The 20,592-nt window shown below is 32.8% G+C and overlaps 1 protein-coding gene across 4 annotated transcripts in view; it reads left to right on the forward strand.

Annotated features, from left to right (window-relative positions):
* Positions 1 to 1,955: 1,955 nt before the first annotated feature.
* The window catches only part of LOC129906645 (phospholipase D1-like), a 37,406-nt gene continuing 18,769 nt past the window's right edge, over positions 1,956 to 20,592 (forward strand). For all 4 annotated transcript variants that reach the window (XR_008770835.1, XR_008770836.1, XM_055982480.1 and 1 more), the window contains exon 1: positions 1,956 to 2,387. Coding sequence is in view for 2 of the 4 variants with exons in the window: in XM_055982480.1 (XP_055838455.1) it covers positions 2,327 to 2,387 (61 nt within the window). In the remaining 2 variants the exon portion in view is untranslated. The remainder of the gene's footprint in view (positions 2,388 to 20,592) is intronic.

Raw genomic sequence — 20,592 nt, forward strand, 5'->3', positions numbered from 1 at the left:
AATCGAGGCCTTTCATTTGAAGTATGTATCAATGTGTTACACAAATGAGCCACGTCCCATACAAAAGTGTTTTAGAAACCGAAAAATGCATTGCGTCATGGGTAAAAACTGGTGATGGAATAGCCCAATTGAACTTCCAACACCGTTATGTAATTTGTTTGAACCAAGTTAATCGAGCGTCTAGTCAAAATGTATACTTTTCTGAATTTTATTACATACATTTTTAAACATAAAATGCATCACTGCACTTTCCCTGCACGAGATACAGACTTGTGCCCATACAAAAAAATAGTACACTCATCGAGACCTTTCATTTGATGTATGTCTCAATGTGTTACACCAATGCATTGGTGCATGCCAATGCCCATTGCAATGGGCCAAAATGCCCACTCTCCTTTGTAACAGTTATTATAAGAACAGATATTCTTCTTTCAAATACTGTTTAAATTTTCCCGATATCTCTTTTATTGCTCGAGATATCTTAAGTTTCATTTAATAAGCCAAAGAGAAACTAAACTTAATCTAAAGTTTAAGTCACTGGTCACAGAATTTTTGCCACAAGAACCAAAATATACTTTTCTAAAGGTTTTCGAGTTGCTGAACTCAAATCAGCAATCAGAAAAATTCTATAAGCCTCCGTTCTTGAAATATAACCGTTATAAAAAACCCTTTTTTTGCATTTTATAACGGTAATATTTTAAGAACGAAGGCTAATAGAATTTTTCTGATTGTGGATTTGAGTTCAGCAGCCCAAAAACCTTCAAAGTATATTTTGATTCTTGTGGCAAAAAAAGTTTAATTTGGTTGGCCAGTGTTGTTTCTGATTCAAAGACCGCTACTTAAATTTTAAATATCTCGGGCAATAAAAGAGATATCGGAAAGATTTAAACATTTTTTGAAAGAATAAAACTAGCTCTTATAGGCACCGTTGCAAATTTATTCATAATGAATTACTCCACATAAAAACATAACCTCGAAAACAGTCAAAATTACGTTTTTTATACATTTTCTAATGGTAATATTTCAAAAACGAAGGCCAATCAAATTTTTCTGACTTCAGATTTGAATTAAGCACCCCAAAAAATACTAGAAAAGTATATTTTGGTTTTCTTGTGGCAAAAACCTTGTTGACCAGTGTAATCGGTACGATAATAATTGTACCGTGTATTCCATGCTTAAGACCAAGACCACTAACACTAATGCTACTTTAAACTTTACTTATCGTGAGATTCATCTTCAGCTTCTCAGAGTAATTCTTGTAAAAATTCCTGATATCTAAATCAACAAAACAATCGCGTTGATTTCATACATCTACTTTGTTTAATATACATACATTGTATATACATATACTATTATGAAGGTAAACATACATACCTACTTACATAGTTTTATTAATAAATAAGTTTTCGTTGACAAAAAGCTTTGATTCCCGTTAATAGTTAATAACCTCTCGTGTTTCGTTTCTGCTTTTTTACAATATAAATTATTATTATGAAAGCAGCTGAAACACGCGACGACGGATTTCTCTACGATGTCTTATTTAGCTATATTGTAGGCAATTGGGTATGATATGAAGCTTTTTTCACATAATTTGGACTAACTTTGAGAGCCAAGTTGTGTTTGTGTAAAAATGTCGAACGTATCTATGCATGTATAAAATACATTGTATATTTTTGTTAAGAGCTGATCCAGTAAATAGTCGGGTTGGATGTGCAACAGTTCGTAGCAAACATATCAAGCCTTGTGATCATGAACGTTTCTTAAAGAAAGAAAATTGTATGCTTAGAATTAGTCATCCTAAACATAAATTTGAAGTATTTGAGCTTCATGTGAAGTGTTATTTTTCAATAAAAAAAAACAACTGTGAGAGAAATCTTATCACTTTATTTTGTGATAAGCAGGTGTATTATTGATAAACACCTACCTACTGATGTTTCGTGATGAAAAAAGTTAGTAGCATAATCGATTCGGTGGTGAAGACAAGGTTTGGCTATTTTGCCAGGAACCTGAACATTTTATATTTGTATATATGTGACAGAATATTTCTTTTTATTGTACATAGATACCAGTAGTGTTTTGTTTTTGTTTTTTTTTGTATAAACAATTTATCTGAATATTACTTGTCTAATATTATATAGTGCACTTAAATTAAAATAGTGACGTAGGTACCTAGACTGTCCTTCAATCAGGTCACGAAACAGCGTGTACCCAGTTGTCGTTAACAAATTGACGGCTTAAGTTTTGTGTTGTGAAGATTGTATAATAATACAAAGAAACCGTCGATTGATGTGATCATTTTAATGTCATTCTGTGCAACTTCAGCAGTATGAGTAAACACTCCATGTTAGATATTCGACGTCACCGTCGGAGTATTTCTCAGTTAATGGGTAAAAACCCTTACTTTTTATTTTAACAAGACTTAATTTTTTGATAAATGTTTTTTTTTTTTTTATAATAGATATAAAAAATACATATATAAAATACTGTAAATATATATATTTAACAAATACTCTTTTACGCAAGCCAACGTCAGCATTTTGGTGTTGTATGCTATAGTTTGTAACTTTGTTTATAAAAATAATAAATTGGTTCTAAGGTTGTTCTTTTATAGTTACTGCTAATGAGTTATAAATATTTGTATAGTGTTTTAAATGAAAGCTTTGACTTCCAATGACATGCCTCTAAAGAAGTTTGGTTATAAATAAATTAAACGTTGCGAACAATCAAAATAATGAGAATTTAAACTAGTTTTTGATTCAAAACCAATTTGTAACAAAAAGATTAATTACCTTTGTTACGTGGTATTTGATAAAAAGTATTTTATAGTTGTGCATTTGATTACACTGGTCAACGAGAATTTTGCCAAAAGAAACATTATTGGCTTTTTTAACGGTAATATTAAACAAACGGAGGCCAACCAAATTTTTTTGACTTCAGATTCGAGTTCAGCACATCAAAAACCTCTAGAAAAGTTCTTGGTCCTTGTGGCAAAATAAGTTCAATTTTGCTGACCATTGCAATGGTCATGCATTGTTATGAAAGTGGAATAAACCACTGTTAAGAATAAAACGATTAAAACTAAAGTGAAACAAATTGTAATTTAAAGCCTGGTACGCGCTAAATTTTAGCCGAGATAAAATTTTCATACAAGTTATCGATAATTTGTATGGGATCAATATTCGCAGCATCCCTAATTTATACATCCACATGGCATGTGTATGGCACCTACAGTAGGTCTGTGTGGGTTCTTTTTGGACCAAAATATGAAACCCGTCAAATGTTAAGGAGTGGAGATGAAATTCTCTCAAAGAAAAAACTATTGTGGAAAAGTACGCATTTAGTACAAAATTTTCTGCATTTTTTAACACCAAAAAAATGTAAACAACATGACCTCTATTGAAAAATAAGAAAAATTTCTCAAAACTTTTTGTATTGTTTTTCAAACACTTTTTTTTATTTTATTTTTAATAAAATATTATTATCTTATTTATTTTGAACACTATACATACAACTAAAACACTATACATACCAATAAATACAAATAAAAACACAAGACAAAAGCCACACCACCATGTTTGTAGTTTGTTTTGTTTATGTTGTGCGACAAAAACAACTTTTGACAGATTTCAGATTTTTGTCCGAAGAAATTCTTTGGGCAGAAATTCGGAAAAAATGGAAATGGTTTTCTCTCTCGGGGTGCTCTTTTTTTTTTGAAAAACTACACAGTTACAGAGTACCCAAACAGGAAATGGGTTAAAAATGTTGAAAGAAGTAGAAATATTTCTGTTTTAGGCAGTACCCAAACAGACCTAGTGTTTGGTAGTGCGGCACAAAAAATGCCAAAATTAGAGCCAGAACTGTCATGTGCATATATGTTTGTACTCATAAGGAGTAAGATCGAATTCAGAAAAAAAATGCCTTCTTTCAACTTCAAAGGTCAATTTAGAATTTAAATTAAACTGTTTTTAAACGTTTTTTTATTTTTATTTTTTTATTTATTTAAAATACCAATCATATTTTTATATTATTGCAAAAGATAACTTTAATAAAAAAAGATGAATTCGATCAATAAAAAATAACATTAACTTTGTATACAAAAGTTGAGAAAAAACTTATTTTTTTTTTATTTTTTAATTTATTTTAAATATTATATTTTTATATTATTGCAAAAGATAACTTTAATCAAAAATAAAGATGCATTCGATCAATAAATAAATGCACTTTTTGCATTCAAGAAATTAATGTGATTTGTCACCTTAATTTATGGTCGAAGTCATCTTAGCGAAAAACCATGCAGAAATCCACTTAAATTAAGGAGAGATCGGCTTAATTCTATGTTGTCATTTTTCTCCGTGCACGAAAAAATTTATACACTTATTTTATTCGTGAAAATTGGTAAATATGTTTCATTTAAGAAAGAAACTAAATCAATAAGTAGGGAGTCTATAAAAAGGATGCTTTTTAGCAAAAGCTTGTTTTTTTTCTTAAAAGTAACATAATTGCTAAATTACAATACGGTACCACTAATATTACTCTAGTATTACACACTTTTTCAAATATACCCATATTTTCTTTACTTCTAAAAAAACACCCTTTCACATAAAAAAAATTATAGACTTACATTATTCGTAATTCCTATGGGAAAGAGAACATATTTAATAAATTTCGTAATTGTACCATTTATGCCATTGATTTTATCGGACTTAAGCCTGGTACGCTGCTCGCGCTAAATTTTAGCTCCCATACAAATTATCGAAAAATTTTATCTCAGCTAAAATGGATCCCATACAAATTATCGATAACTTGTATGGGAATTTTATCTCGGCTAAAATTTAGCGCGAGCAGCGTACCAGGCTTTATCGCGGATTTTTCCCTATTTCCCAATAAAAACACTCTTTGACCTAAAATATTTGTATAGACTCTTCGGTTTCTTGGTTTCTGTTATAAATGAAACATTTTTACCAATTTTCATTGGTGTAACAATTTTTTCCTAGTTTTTGTGGTACTAATTCCGAATTGCATCATTTCTTAAAAAAAAAACACCCTTTCACTCAAGATAATTTTGTACACTTTATAGATTCTTAATTCTTATACCAACCAAAACATTTACACCAAGTTTTAAAAATTAATAAAATTTAGGTCAGCTGTTATGATACCTTCCTGACACACAACTTAATCCATCAAAAAAACACCCTTTCACCAAAAATAATTTTAAGAACTTTATGAATCCTTTGTCCCTGCATTATCTAAAACCTTCATCCCGAATTTTATCAGTGTAGCATGTTTTTCACACGGGTTTCGGTTATATTTTACTTGTTGAAGTCAAAAAACCAGCACCCTTGTTTTTAATCGGCAATAACTTTTCTTAGAGCAATTTATTTTATGTCATTAGGTTCAGCATAAAAAAATACATTGAAAACATGTGACATATGATGGTATTCGACAAACCATTTTTTTCAGTATATTTTTGACCTTCACCCCCTCCCTCTTGTCCGCGAAAAAACACCCTTCCACCCAACTTTTTTTTATAGACTTTTTTTGTACTTGGTTCTTATCCCAAAAGCAAACTTTTTGCCAAGTTTCATGAGTGTATCAATTTTTTTTTTTAAGTGCCTATTTTACCTGTACTATATAGGGTGTCCCAACTGAAAACCATGGATTCCTGAGGTAATTTTAAGTCGAAAAACTTAAGAGGTAATTTTCTCGTTTTCGTCCCGTTTTCGAGTTACCACGGTTTTTATGATTTTTGCTCTCTTGTCCTTTAACTGGCCTTATCTTTGCCAAACTACGTTTGATGTGAAAGATTTTTTTTACACCCAATCAAGAATTTATTACAGTTTAAGTTTGTCTCAAAACTTTTTTTTCTGCGGACAACCGTTTCTCGGCAATTTTGCATCAAACACAATTTTCTTCGTTTTTTAAGTTGTTTTTTACATTTAAATCAAAGAAACACGTTAATGAGTATTCATTTTTTGTGCTTTTCATAAAGCCCAGTTTATTTTCATAAAAAAAATAAGTTTTATTTCATAAAAAAGGCTACTGAAAGTAATTAAAAAAAATAAACAAACTGAGTGAATTAAAAAAAAAATAATTTTTAAATAAAAAATTAATTTAAATGAATTAAAAACTTTTTCTGAGCTATTGTGTTAAGAAAAGAACAAATAGATAAAGCTCAGAAAAAGTTTAAATTCATTTAAATTATTTTTGTATTTAAAAATTATTTTTTTTTTAATTCACTCAGTTTGTTTATTTTTTTTAATTACTTTCAGTAGCCTTTTTTATGAAATAAAACTTATTTTTTTTATGAAAATAAACTGGGTTAGTAAAAAGCACAAAAAATTAATACTCATTAACGTGTTTTTTTTTTGACTTAAATGTAAAAAACAACTTAAAAAACGAAGAAAATTGTCGAGAAACGGTTGTCCGCAGAAAAAAAAAGTTTTGAGACAAATTTAACTGTAATAAATTCTTGATTGGGTGTAAAGAAAATCTGTCAAATCAAACGTAGTTTGGCAAAGATAAGGCCAGTTAAAGGACAAGAGAGCAAAAATCATAAAAACCGTGGTAACTCGAAAACGGAACGAAAACGAGAAAATTGCCTATTAAGTTTTTCGACTTAAAATGACCTCAGAAATCCATGGTTTTCATTTGGGGCGGTGACTGTGGGACACTCTGTATAAAAACGTGGGCGGCAAGCACCCCAGACATAGTAAGAAAAATTCTCAGGTAAGTTTTCAGGTGTTATCAATGAAAAAAGTTGATTAATTCAGGGTTAATCTAATACTGTATCACTTTATTGTATCCTTATTTAAGCCTAAATATTTAAAAATAAATTGCCGAATGGTTAATGTTTCATAAATTAATTTTTCAACAAGTCCAGCCACGTTAAAACAGAAAATAAAGAGGTTTTTTTTTAGAAAAAAGTAGTTTTGGTTTTTTGTTAATTTCTCGAAAACGACAAGATATTTTTGAATACGGTTTTCTGTTTTTGTTTAAAAACAAATAAGAGCATTCTAAAAACTAAATCAGTACTTAATTACATAAAATTTTGAAAAAAGTTAGTTTGAATTTTTTTTTTTCAATTTTTTTTTTCAAAATTTTGATTTTGATTACTAATTTTTAAATGGCATACCAATATTTTTATTTTTAAATTTTGTATACAAAAAAAACCTTTAAAAAACCGTCCCAATAATTTTGAAATTTTTGTTTCACTTAACTGCATGCTTGGTTTGGAGTTTAAAACCATTCTAAGAATTGTTTTTATACTTTTAACAAGAATATTTTACGTTTTCTTAAAGTTTATACTGAAACTTATAAAATTAAATTAAAAATATAATAGAGTGGACGGCCACTGCAGAAACGCTCAACTCATCGGGCTAAAGAAAAGATTTCAAATTGGAAGTGAAAGAGGGCTATTAGAAGTAACGAAAATCACAGGTCTTCACGTCCGCATCCTGGCACGATTGACGTGGGTTCGAACCTCGGTTGTGAAATTTTGGAACGAATTTAAAAAAGTGGAGCAAATGCAAAATTTTCGGATTAGATTTGAAAAACAAAACAAAAATCTTTAATTTTCATCAATTTTTTTTTAATAAAAACTAATAGTCTTAAATTAAAGTCAATTTGATTCATAAAAAAGAATTATTTTGAAATAAATTCACCTTGGACCAATTTAATTGTTTTATAAGCCTCATTAATAGTGGTGGTTCATAAATGTGTTTATGCAATTCTAAAAAAATAAAATTTCAATTCCAATTCGGTTAAGTAGGTTAGTTTAAGTAAACAATTTTATGTGTGGAAAAAGTGGAATATATCGCGAAAAATCGGAGCGTTGGAGTAGATTGTTTTTTTCCCTCAAAAGTGGAGCAAATATGCTCCGATCGGAGCAATATTTGAACCCTGGTAAAAAGCATTGTGCATCTCATACAGCTAGAAGACGATATTGGTGTCAAATTAAAGGTGATATTGTCAGCTATCAAAATTCAGACGTCTTCCGGGTGAAAGTCTGACAGTTTTCTCATGCAGCCCATTTTAAGGTTAGAAGCGCTAAACATGAGCTTATGGCTAAGGTCCTGTTTTTGGTGGTGTTTTTTAAGCCATTTTTTGATAGTTTGTTTTTTTATCCATACAAAGTATTTTTAAAATTATTAAAATATAAAGGAAAATTAATTTAATTTGAAATTAAATTCGCATTTTAATTCGATATGTTCAAAGGGGCGCAGCGTATTATTCATGACTTTTTACTGAATGATTCAAAGTTTTGCATATATGTATTTAAGTTCGTTGTTAAGAATCTATACAGCTTTTTCCAAAACACCGTTTTGTATTTATGTAAATGCTAATGACTCTTATTTTTATTTTATAGTGAAAAAGTTTCTTAACTCGTCGACCAACTTACGAAAAAACAAGACATTATGAAAAAACTCACTTTCATCGCTTCTAAATTTAAAACAGGCTGCGTTTCGAACTGACAACATTGGACCCGGAAAACGTGTGATTTTGAGAAGAATATGGCAAATTCTTTAATTTGACACCAACATCGTCTTCTAGCGGACGCGTCGGGAAGACCTGTGGTTTTCGTAACTACTAATAGCCCTTTTTCACTTCCAATTTGAAATTTTCTTTAGCTCGATGAGTTGAGCGTTTCTGCAGTGGCCGCCCGGTCTATAACATAAAGAAGAGTACGAAGATCATATTTGTCTTCCTGAAACAATGCCTCATTTATATGTCAACTAAAAACATCGCATTTCCAATTCCAAGTGGCTCAAAATCAAAATACACATAATAAGGTAATATCTTCCGAACGTTGTCAAAATTTGTTTGTCAAAAATAGGCACCAATCTGTTTATATTTCAATCGCAGTAATCAGGAAATTTGTTTTTGTTTTAGTTTATAAAATGTCATTTGAAAAAATTATAAATTGAAAATTAACAAATTTTATTCGTGTTTCTTCGCGGAAAATGGTTACTAATTGATAAAAATTAGTGGTGTGCGTGGTTTTTCGGTTTTTGTGCGTCTTTCGTCGGTAATTTAAAACAATTAAGAATTCGGTAGCTGACATTGGTCGCCAAATTGTCATGTTTTGGCAATTTGGCTACCAATGTCGGTTTGGACGATATTACCTTTTTATGTGTACTGTGGCTCAAAATAGTCAATAAAGATGAGCACAACAATATTACTCAGCTGTATTCCTTAATAGAAAAATGCATAATGTTTTCAACTCTAAGAATTAAAAAAAAATTTGTTACACATTTGGGAAGGTTGAACACTATTTGGTAAACTAAAATTTATTATATATAATATATATTTCCTACTACAAGTTGCTTAAAATTACTTTTGCGATTGAGCATATATACAATTCTTAAATCTATCCTTTTTCATTAAAATGCATTTATCTCAAAACTACAAAAATGGATATGAGCCCTTTTTGCTTAGCACAGCAGTATAATAGGTACTACCGTAACTTTTTTTGGATTGCAAAAAAAAAAAAAAATAATTTAATTTAAAGTAATTTTAGATATGATAATATTCAGCCTTATCACATCGTAGGTGAAAATATCCTACGTTTCCCGATAAAACTATCTCAAAATCCATCGTAGTAAATTCGGAGTGGAAAAAGTTCTACGATTTTCGAAATTCGTAAAACACATGAATCAGTGAATTCGAGTGGAATGGAAACTAGAGCTCTTGAAACCCGGGTACCCGAAGACCCGCCCGGGTACTCGGGTACTCGAATACCCGGGTATTACCCGGGTAGCACCCGGGTACCCGGGTACCCGGGTACCCGAAATACCCGAGTACCCGGGTCCTTAAAATACTCGGGTACCCGGGTACCCGAGTACCCGAGTGTTTTAAACAGCTCGTGTAACCAAGTAAATTCGCGTAAAACAAAACTTTTTTTGTGTTTTTTTTTTATTTTACTATAATTTATTAACCTGGTTGACACTTTTTGGGAATTTGTTTGACATTTAAAGCGATTCCTGGTTGAACCAAAGTACAAAGATATGACCAATTTGTTCATGTACCAATTTTACCTATGATATAAGGTTGCTTCACAAAAATTCCCATTTTAAAAGTGGCAGCCCTATATTTTTCATTATAGTTATCAACTAACAATGCCAAACAATCTCCTAAAAAGTGTCAACTAAGTTAATAAATTATAGCTAAATAAGAAAAAACAAAAAAACTAAATTTTTTATTTGCGTATCTACTTGGTTACACGAGCTGTTGAATATACTCGGGTACTCGGGTACCCGGGTACCCGAGTATTTTAAGGACCCGGGTACTCGGGTATTTCGGGTACCCGGGTGCTACCCGGGTAATACCCGGGTATTCGAGTACTCGGGTACACGGGTAGCATTGGACCCGGGTATTACCCGGGTAGAATCAATAGCCCTAAATGGAACCCTTTTTTTCTACGATAGAATATTTGTGTCGGAGTCTGAATGAAAACAGTTTTATTTATGTAAAATTAAACTTATTAACATGTTGTGTGAAGTAATTTACAATTTTTTTGGTTAAAAATTATAATTTGTTTTATTTTAAAGTTCAATAATGCCCAAACTCAAAGGCTCTCTAAGTTGTTAAGTTGGTTCTATAGGAATTCTTGTATAAAAAGCCAATTGAAATAAAAGAAAAAAGTTAATTCCATTAGAATGTTTGCTAAGGGCCGGTTTGTTCACAATCGATTATCTTTAATCAGGGATTATTCCAGTTGATAATCATAGATTCCGTTTGTTCACTAAAATTGTAATCAAGGAATCTATGATTTGAGTAGTTAATTTGAGATTTTGTTAATCAGCCAATTTTGATCGATCAGCACCATTTAATCAAGGATTTTCAGAAACTCAGTTTGTTCATACTTGATTTACCCACAGGCATTTATATTTTTTCATTGTTTATACAATACAAAATTTTGCGTTGTTGTTGTTTTCAAACAACAAGGAACGAAAACTGACACTAGCACAAACTTCCCCATTTAAAAAAAAATTCTTTGACTTTAAAGATAAATTTATTGATCAATCAATTGTTAAATAAAAAGTTGGGGAATAGAAATTTATCTTCTCAATTCTTTGGGTTCCATATAAAATAATAAAATATTAATAATTCAAATTGTAGGACTTCAGCTGAGTATTAAAATGCCTCCCAAGCCATAGCCGTATTTAGGGGGGGGGGGGAGTGTTTAACCCCCCCCCGAAATTTTTTTCAGAAAATCAAAAGATACCTATATTATTAACATATACAAGTCTAATATGTGCAGCACTAAATGATTTGTTTTTGTATTTTAGTGATTTGATTACCTATATGAAAATCTCCCTTAAAATCACTACAAATTTTGCATCGTTGCAGAAGCTGTCGATGAAGTTTGTATAAAAGAAAACAAATTGTTTGGTCCATTACAAAGAGTTTTTATCTCTTTGACCATTTCCTTAAGCACTATGTTAACAACTTAAAATGCTCTTTTAAGAACCCTTTAAATACCACAATTACTTATGCAGGGTTTTTGGTGCCGAGACTAAACTATGCTTTTTCAAAGGATTTCGGTGGCCGAACTCGAAATATTTTTTTTTTTGAAATATTACCCTTAAATCTATTTAAATCTTTCAGACATCTTTTCTACTGTCCGAGATATCTTCAGTTGCTTATTACCCACTTTTGTTCTATGTTAACCTTAAATCCAGTATGTAAGCGAAAATAAATGTATCGATTTATTCAGAGACTGTAGTACCTACCAACGCTAGGAAATAACCTCGAAAACTGGTAAAAAGCGGGATTTTCGATTTTCTAACGGGAATATCTCAAAAACGCAATGTGATAGAATTTTTCTGAGTTCGGATTCGAGCTCAGCACATAAAAAACCTTTAGAAAAGTATATCTTGGTTTCTGTAACAAAAACCTTGTTGGCCATACTCAAAATAAAAAAAATGCGATTATACTTTTGCAATGGAAGAAAAACTTGTTTTTATTTCTAAAAATTATAAGAGAAAGTAACGGGACATTTTGTTCTTCTCAATATTCTTGTTTTTTGATCCCCTTTAATAAAAAAATAGTAGGGTGTAACAGTTTCTAAAAGAATTAAGTTTTGTCTCTCTTAATCCGTTTACATCTTTTAAATATCTATTTTCTCCCTCGAGAAATCATAACTTGAAATCAAAGTGTTTGGGGCATCTCATATTTATTTGCTTTTAATAGCAAATATCGAAAAGTTCTGTACCAATCGCTTTCAAATTTTGACACAATTCTTTTAGAAACTGTTACAAATTAAATTAAAATAAAAAATACCTAAGTAAACGCTAAAAAATAACTTTGAAAACTGGTAAAAATCGGCATTTTCGATTTTCTAACGGGAATATCTCCAAAACGTAAGTATTGCTAATTTCATTTAGAACTCAATAGATAGAATGTACCTGTCAATTTTCTGCTACAAAATTTCTGTGCAAGAAAAAGTCAATTTTTCAATGTTTTATATATTAAATTGTACGAAATAATTTTTTTATAAAGCCTTAGAATAGTTAAAATTTTTTTCTTAAATAAAATTTTCTTGCTCGCTTACGCTCGCAATTTATATCAACCAACTTATCACTCTTTGTACCTACAAAACTAGAGATGCCGCTGCATATTCGGCCATTTTGAAATTCGTTTACCGTAAGCAGGGCTTTTTTAAACTTTTAACTACGAATTCCTCTCCTAAAAAATACTTAAAAAGGATATTGGCAAATTTTTCGATTCTATACAGTTCAAATGACTATTTGATTTAGCGGGATTTAGAACCGACTGCAGTTACATATAGTTGATACAAAGTATTGTGATTTCTAAAAAAAAATTTTGTTTGGTATGAGCTAACCCCTCCCGAAATGAAATCCTAGCTACGGCTATGTCCCAAGCTACATCCTTTCTCCAAATGAATTTTTTCTGCAAGACCAATCGACATTGTTTATTTTCTTCGTCCTTGGAGAAATGCCATATTATGTTCTTTCTGGTTTTGGCTGAAAACAGAAGAGTTATATGTAGACGCATGATCATAAAGAAAAAATAAAAAAAAAATACTAGTAATGGTTTAAATAACAATTTACTTATATTACCTTCTTTTCTGTAAACGCTATTTTCAAATAAATATTCACAAACAAAATGTCATAAACGACAACATAATACAAAAAATAACTTCATCCTTGATCAAGTTTTGAAAACCCAACTGACAGATAGACTGGAAAATGGAACGATTTGTAGAAAACCCATGATTTCTTAATCAAGGTGAAAAAAATGTGAACAAACGCTGTTTGATTATCACGGATTCTTAATCCTCAATTAAGGGGAATCCATAATAATCAAATCGACGTCTCGAAAAGACGTCACTTCTGTAGGTGGTTTACCTTGCTTGGGTATGACAATTACTTCAGCAATTTTCCAATGGTGTGGGACATACCGGTGCTTAAGGCATGCATTTATTATGTATTGGAGTTTTATGAAGGCTTTCAATGCCATTTCTTAATAAACTGAGCAGTAATTAGATCGTAACCTGGTGATTTTTTATTTGATAGTTGATGTAAACACATACTTTTTTTTTCTTTTAGTCTTACAATTGGTATTTCACTTTCATCTATCTTATCAACAAACTGTAAGCTATTTTCAGCCGCGTTTGATGAGTAGGGCTTAAAAACATTTGCAAGATGGTCAGCGAAAAAGTTAGCTTTTCCTTTCGGGTTACCGATCCGTTTCCCATCTTGAGATTTCAAGGTGAGTTTTGTAACTGCGGTCTTTTCAGGCGCTTGGCTGCTTTCCATAGCGAAAAATTGGCTGAAGTATCAGTCGTTTAATTCTTTAGGAATGTACTGAGTGAATCATTTTTTAATTTATAAATTTGTTTTTTAAGATTGTTGCTTATATACGGTTAAACGTTGTTTTATAATCTGGAAATCTAGTATTTTGCCATTTTCTTCGAGCTCTTCTTTTCTCTATTATCAACTCTCTTATCTCTATGTATTTTATTTGATTTTGTCTTCTATTAGAAAATATTGGAGTACTTTCTTCAGCGGCCTGTTGCACATCAGCAATAAATTGTTCCACTTCATGTTCAACTTGCTCGATTGTATCCATGGGAGATCTTAGATTTATATAACTTAAACACCTTTCAGTCACTCCAGTTTGTTTTCTTATTTACAATTTTTGGATTACTTTCTTCTATTACTTCGGATTCACTTAGTAATAGAATCACTGGAGTATGATCTGATGACAGGTCATAATTCTTCTTCTCCATTATCGACGATAGTCATGATCTCGGATGGGGTCAGAACTCTCCCACTCTACTGCTTCACACTACGGCTCCGCATGTGGGGTTCGCCGGGTTGACCTCAGGAAACGTCGGCAGGCTTCTCGATTTTGAATTGTTCCATGTCTAAGGCCAACTGAATGCAGTTGTCGTTGCATTTGTCTTCTCCATGAGTTCTTAGGCCTGCCTCTTCTTCGCGATTGCGTTGGAACGTCGTTAGCGATCGCCTTTTGAACTGGGTTCTCAGGGCTTCGTCTTTGTACATGACAGTACCAGCTTAAATGGTCATGCTGTATTTTATCCAAGATGGTGTTTTTGACGTGAAGACTTCCTCGGACAGGTCATAATAACCTTTTTCTTATAATAAGCGCGCACTAAAGAGATTAGTCTACCCTTAATATGGTGAACACAGTACGAGCATTAAGAAAAAGGGAGGGATTTGAAAGGAGATGCCGATGAACATTAGTTTTGAAGTTCTGAGTTTTGAAATTCGATGGAAAAACAGAGCCTGGTAATGCGTTCCACATTCGTGTAGTGCGGCTGAAGAAAGACTCTGTATTTAACGGTACATCTGAAATTGGACTCTAGGGTAAACTGATGAGCATTCCTTGAAGCGCGAGTATTACGGTTGAATTGTTTAAGGGGATGAATGCAGCTAGCTATTTCTTCTGAACATTGCTTATAAAAATAACGATAGAACAACGTGAGACATGATACGTTACGACGGTGCTCGAGAGACGTAATTGTATCAGTTATTGACCTATCACCTATCATTTTTATAGCTCTATTTTGTATTCTATCCAAGAAACTCAACGACGTTATTGGAGCACCTGCCCAGATGTGGGAGTTATACTCGAGCTTTGGACGAATATATGCTTTATAAATAATGACTAGATCAGACGGGGAGACAAATTTCTTGCATCTTCGGAGGAAACCTAAACATTTCGCAGCAGATTAAGCGGTGTCAAATATGTGTTAATTCCACAGAAGGTGGTTTGTAATGCACATACCGAGAGCTGAAAGCTGTTCGGTTTCCTCGATGCAAGTACCACTCATGGAAAGTGGCACGGGAGGAAGGTTTCGCTTTAATGAAAGTAAACAGCATTGTGTTTTTGAAGCATTAAATTCTACGCGATTTTTTATTCCCCATTGGACAATGCTATCAAGATCAGAATTTAATGAGTTTACACTGAGGGAAAAGCCACCATAAAACAATGTAAAATCAATTAAAACCACATTGATTTAACTATTATTCGAATTGATTTTGCGTTGAAGATGAACATTTTAAAATCAACGCGGAGAAAAGGTTAATTTTTGATGGTTTCGTAACTTAAAATCACATAAATCAAAGTAGTTCATCTTTGAAACAAAGACGTTTCAACTTCAATTTATTTTTTCTCTCAGTGTATCATATTAAGCCGTTCAAGATCCTCATCCGAAGAACATGGGCGAGAATCAGGAAACGAATATGAAAAACTGAGGGTACTATCATCAGCAAAACAGTTGAGTGGATTAGAAGTAGCAGACAGGAGATCATTTATAAAAATGAGAAAGAGAGTCGGAGACAAAACGGAGCTCTGGGGCACACCAGCATTTATTTTGCGGATTTCAGACTTGAATCCATCCAATACAACTTGTATTGAACGGTTCGAAAGGTAATTTCTAATCCAACGAAGAAGAGATTCATCGACGCCAAAAGCACGTCTTTTCGAAAGAGCTTGATTCCAAACTTTATCAAATGCCTTTGAAATATCAAGTGCAACAATCTTACTTTCTCCAAAACGATGTAAAGATTTGTTCCACTGCTCGGTGACATAAACTATCAGATCACCAGTGGACCTGTTGCTACGAAAGCCGTACTGCCGGTCATTAAAAAGCTTTCGTTCCTCAAGATATTTCTTAAGTTGGAAATTAATCAACGTTTCCATTAACTTGGAAAGAAGGGACGTAAGTGCGATCGGTCGGTAGTTTGAGGGTGAGGAAGATTCGCCTTTTTTAGGGACAGGCTGGACAAATGCTGTTTTCCATCCACTTGGGAAGTGACCAGTAGAATAGGACAGATGAAAAAGCTTACGCAGTTGTTTTGCCAGCGTGGAAGAACACCTCTTCAGAACGATGGGGGGGATACTATCCGGGCCAGCGGATTTGTGTATGTCAAGATCTTTTAGAACTCTTGCTACTGTACGAGTGCGAAAGAAGATTCGTCCCATGAATTCGTTAACGCGCTCAAGTACTGGCGGAGTCATGACACTATCAGGCGCAGTGTTGAGTTGGCAGCGAACTGCCTCGCAAGTAGGTTAGCTTTTTCTACAGATCTAACAAAAGGGGTGTCATTTAAGACGGGCGTTGGAACCGACGACGAGGTAGTATTGCGAATATTTTTTACAAATGACCAAACATTTTTACTACCTTTGGGACATTGCCTAGTATTTTTTGCCTTAATTCTTGATCACGCAAAAATTTGGTTCGTCGAATATGGGCGTTGCTGCCCTTTCTAGCTTGTTTGAACTTTTTTCGGTTTTCCTCAGTGGGATTGGCTTTATAACATCGAAAGCTTACCTCTTTATACCTGATAACCTCTTTGCAGCTCGAATCAAACCATGCATTCTCTTTCGGTTTGATTGTTTTAACCCTATTCTCTCTTCTCTCCTTCATTACGGAGAGAATTAAGTTTGTTATCATATCTGCACTGGAATCAACGTCACTATCAAGGAAGCATAGCGACCAGTTAAAGTTTTTGAATAATTCGTTGAGTCCCTCCCAGTTGGCTTTCTCGTATTGCCATACAGTTCTTTTGGGTGCTTTTTCTTTAACTGGGTTTGTTTGACATGAGAAATTTGCAGATATGACACAATGGTCTGATGTGCCTAGAGGCGATAATACACTAACTGTGTACTTATCAGGGTCAGAGGTAAGAAACAAGTCTAGGGTGTTTTCAGCTCGACCATTAACGTCCGATATTCGAGTCGGCTCGTCAACTAGCTAAGTTAGGTGGTTTAACTCAGCAAAGATCTCGCCATACCTTCCTTCGGGTGTTGTCTGGCCCGAAAAGCGAAGCCTCCAAGAATTGTGTACATTGCACGGAGAAAACATAACGCCAGGGATAACTTTACTTCTAGTATATTTAATCAGAATAAAGTTGAATATACCAGAAATAAAGTTAAATATACCAGAAGCATAGTCATCCCTGCCTTATTTTTTCTCTGTGTGAAATCGCCCGTAACAACGATTTTAGTGTGAGGATAAAGGGAAACAATCCTTTGAATGGAGTCGGACAAAGCATCAAGTTCGTTTGCAGTTGAATAACTGTCAAAATTGGGGCTCCGATAAATAAAACATATATGAATGATGCACTTATTTACCGTGAATTTAAACAACATGAAATTAAAATTTGTGTTTATACATGGGCCGTATTTTGGTTGAAGATGGTATGTGACATCATTCCTAATATAAACGGCGAGACCATGGTGGGAGAAGAATAATGGCACTAAGTTATACCCAAATAGGTTAAATTCAGAATAATCCGTATTTTCACCTATTTGCGTTTTGCTCAGTGCCAAAACAGCTGGACTGTTTTGTACAGTATAAATGTACACGTCACAGAAATTGGATCTTAGCCCACGAACGTTGGCATAGTCGACCCTGAATTTATAAACCATTTATTCGGACAATTATCTATAATGATTTGTTTATCTAAGTCCCAATTAGAACTTCACAAAAACAAATTGTCACTGTTGTTATGCCTTAGTGACAATTTGAGCTGATCCGCCACTGTTGTCTATTTAGTAAAAAAATCAATAATATATCCGAGTCAGATTTATAACAACTCTGGCACTGCATGAAGAGTTTCTACCCACAATACCTTCGATACTAATGTGATTTCGTTTGATTCCTTTAGCTGCGAAAAAGTCAATAAGGTCCGGTATTTACTTAGTATCGGAAGGCCAGTAAGTTGGCGATGTGGAGGAATAGAATTCGCAATTGTATTTACGGCCTGCTTGGAAAAGTCTTTTGCCTTTTGTTGATATAAGTCTTGAACCCCAATGGGTGTGTTTCGCATTGAAGTCTCCACCAACAAGAAAGTTATGCCCAAGAAGATTTAATAGATCTGTACAGCCATCTTCTGTTGGGGAGCGCCTTGGTGGGCAGTATATAGCTGCTATCTTAAACTTTCTTTTTCATACCAATACTAATAGTTTTTACTAGCATATTTTCATTATTAAACTTGGTTTCTTCATAATGTGTTAAGCTTTCTTTTATAAGAATCGCCGATCCACCTCTTGCCTTGTCAGCTGGATGTGGAGCGTGGTAACATGAATAGTTTTCTATTACATTATCTAGACCTTGCCCATTGGAGAAATGAGTTTCGGACACCAGGCAAATATCTATATGGTCTAGATCTAAAAAGATTTTTAGTTCAGATAAGTGTTGTAAAAGACCGTTTGCATTCCATGTAGCGATTTTAAGTGTTCTGTCCATCATTGTTTTTTAAGAGCGACTTTTTCGCTTAGCTGTTTGATATTCAAATCCTGTTTATCAATTCTTTGAAGAATAAGTTGTAGCATTTCTTTTATAGCTCAGGGAAATTAGTCAAAATATGGGCATGAAATCGCATTTTTCGCGGGACAAAATTTTTTTCATGGAATGTGTTCGGGTGGTTGTCCTTATCATAAAAGTCAATTTGTTGGGATAATTGGAGGTTGGGAACAGCCGCCATCTTGGGAAAGAGATTGGTATCGTTTTTATTGAATAGCTCCATTGTTATTCATTTTAACAAAAACTGACAAAGGTAAGACTTATTAACAATAAAATTATCTAAAAAATCATATACAAAACAATTCCGTGAGTTGATTAAATAAAATTTTATAGTTGGTCAAAGTGCGTGTTTGTATCGCAAGGTTGGGGCAAAATGACATTTGTTCATATATCTGACGAACTTTTGATTTGTTTGGATAATTCTGCAAAAATGAATTAAAGTATTTATAATTATCTATAAAATGAGACTACAATCGTTATTGTGACCATCATATTGTAGAAGTAATCTAACTCCAAAACTCTCCATGTACTAGTCAAAAGTGAGAAAAAAGCTAGTTTTTTTCTAGTAGGCCGAGCAAATTTTGGGAGTAGAGGTACAACCAAAATATAAGTACGCAGTTTTGCAGCCATACGCGTCTTAATATCGATTTCAAATGTCTGACAACTCTAATTTTTTGCTTAATACGGTTTTCGGGGGGTTAAATAACTTAAGTTTTCCACTTAATGTGAATGGGCTAAATTTATACTTTTTGAAATTATAAATATACAAGCTGGTGCTTTATTATTTTTCCTAAATCTAGACACCCCAATCTTGAGGATGTGACCAATAGAACTCAAGATATAAGCCGTTGATGCGATTATGTTTTAGAGGTTTTTTGTTTAGATTTTTTTGTTTATTTGAATTGAGAAGCGTGATATGGTTAGTTAAGAAAGCTTATGTCGTGAGTTCTATTAACCCGATCGCAGATATTGAGGTGTCCAGATTTAGGAAAAATGATAGAGCATCAGCTTTTATATTTATAATTGGAAATAGTATAAATTTAGCCCATTCACATTAAGTGGAAAACTTAAGTTATTTAACCCCCGAAAACCGTATAAAGCAAAAAATTAGAGTTGTCAGACATTTGAAATCGATATTAAGACGCGTATGGCTGCAAAACTGCGTACTTATATTTTGGTTGTACCTCTACTCCCAAAATTTGCTCGGCCTACTAGCAAAAAACTAGCTTTTTTCTCACTTTTGACTAGTACATGGAGAGTTTTGGAGTTAGATTACTTCTACAATATGATGGTCACAATAACGATTGTGGTCTCATTTTATAGATAATTATAAATACTTTAATTCATTTTTGCAGAATTATCCAAACAAATCAAAAGTTCGTCAGATATATGAACAAATGTCATTTTGCCCCAACCTTGCGATACAAACACGCACTTTGACCAACTATAAAATTTTATTTAATCAACTCACGTAATTGTTTTGTATATGATTTTTTAGATAATTTTATTGTTAATAAGTCTTACCTTTGTCAGTTTTTGTTAAAATGAATAACAATGGAGCTATTCAATAAAAACGATACCAATGTCTTTTCCAAGATGGCGGCTGTTCCCAACCTCCAATTATCCCAACAAATTGACTTTTATGATAAGGACAACCACCCGAACACATTCCATGAAAAAAATTTTGTCCCGCGAAAAATGCGATTTAATTTACTAATTTCCCTGGGCTATTATGGAAGTCTCTTCATTCTTCCGCGCATTTTTAACAATCTGAGAATAGGCTTTATTTT

The sequence above is a fragment of the Episyrphus balteatus genome, chromosome 1, assembly GCF_945859705.1.
Source record: "Episyrphus balteatus chromosome 1, idEpiBalt1.1, whole genome shotgun sequence".
NCBI lineage: Eukaryota > Metazoa > Arthropoda > Insecta > Diptera > Syrphidae > Episyrphus > Episyrphus balteatus.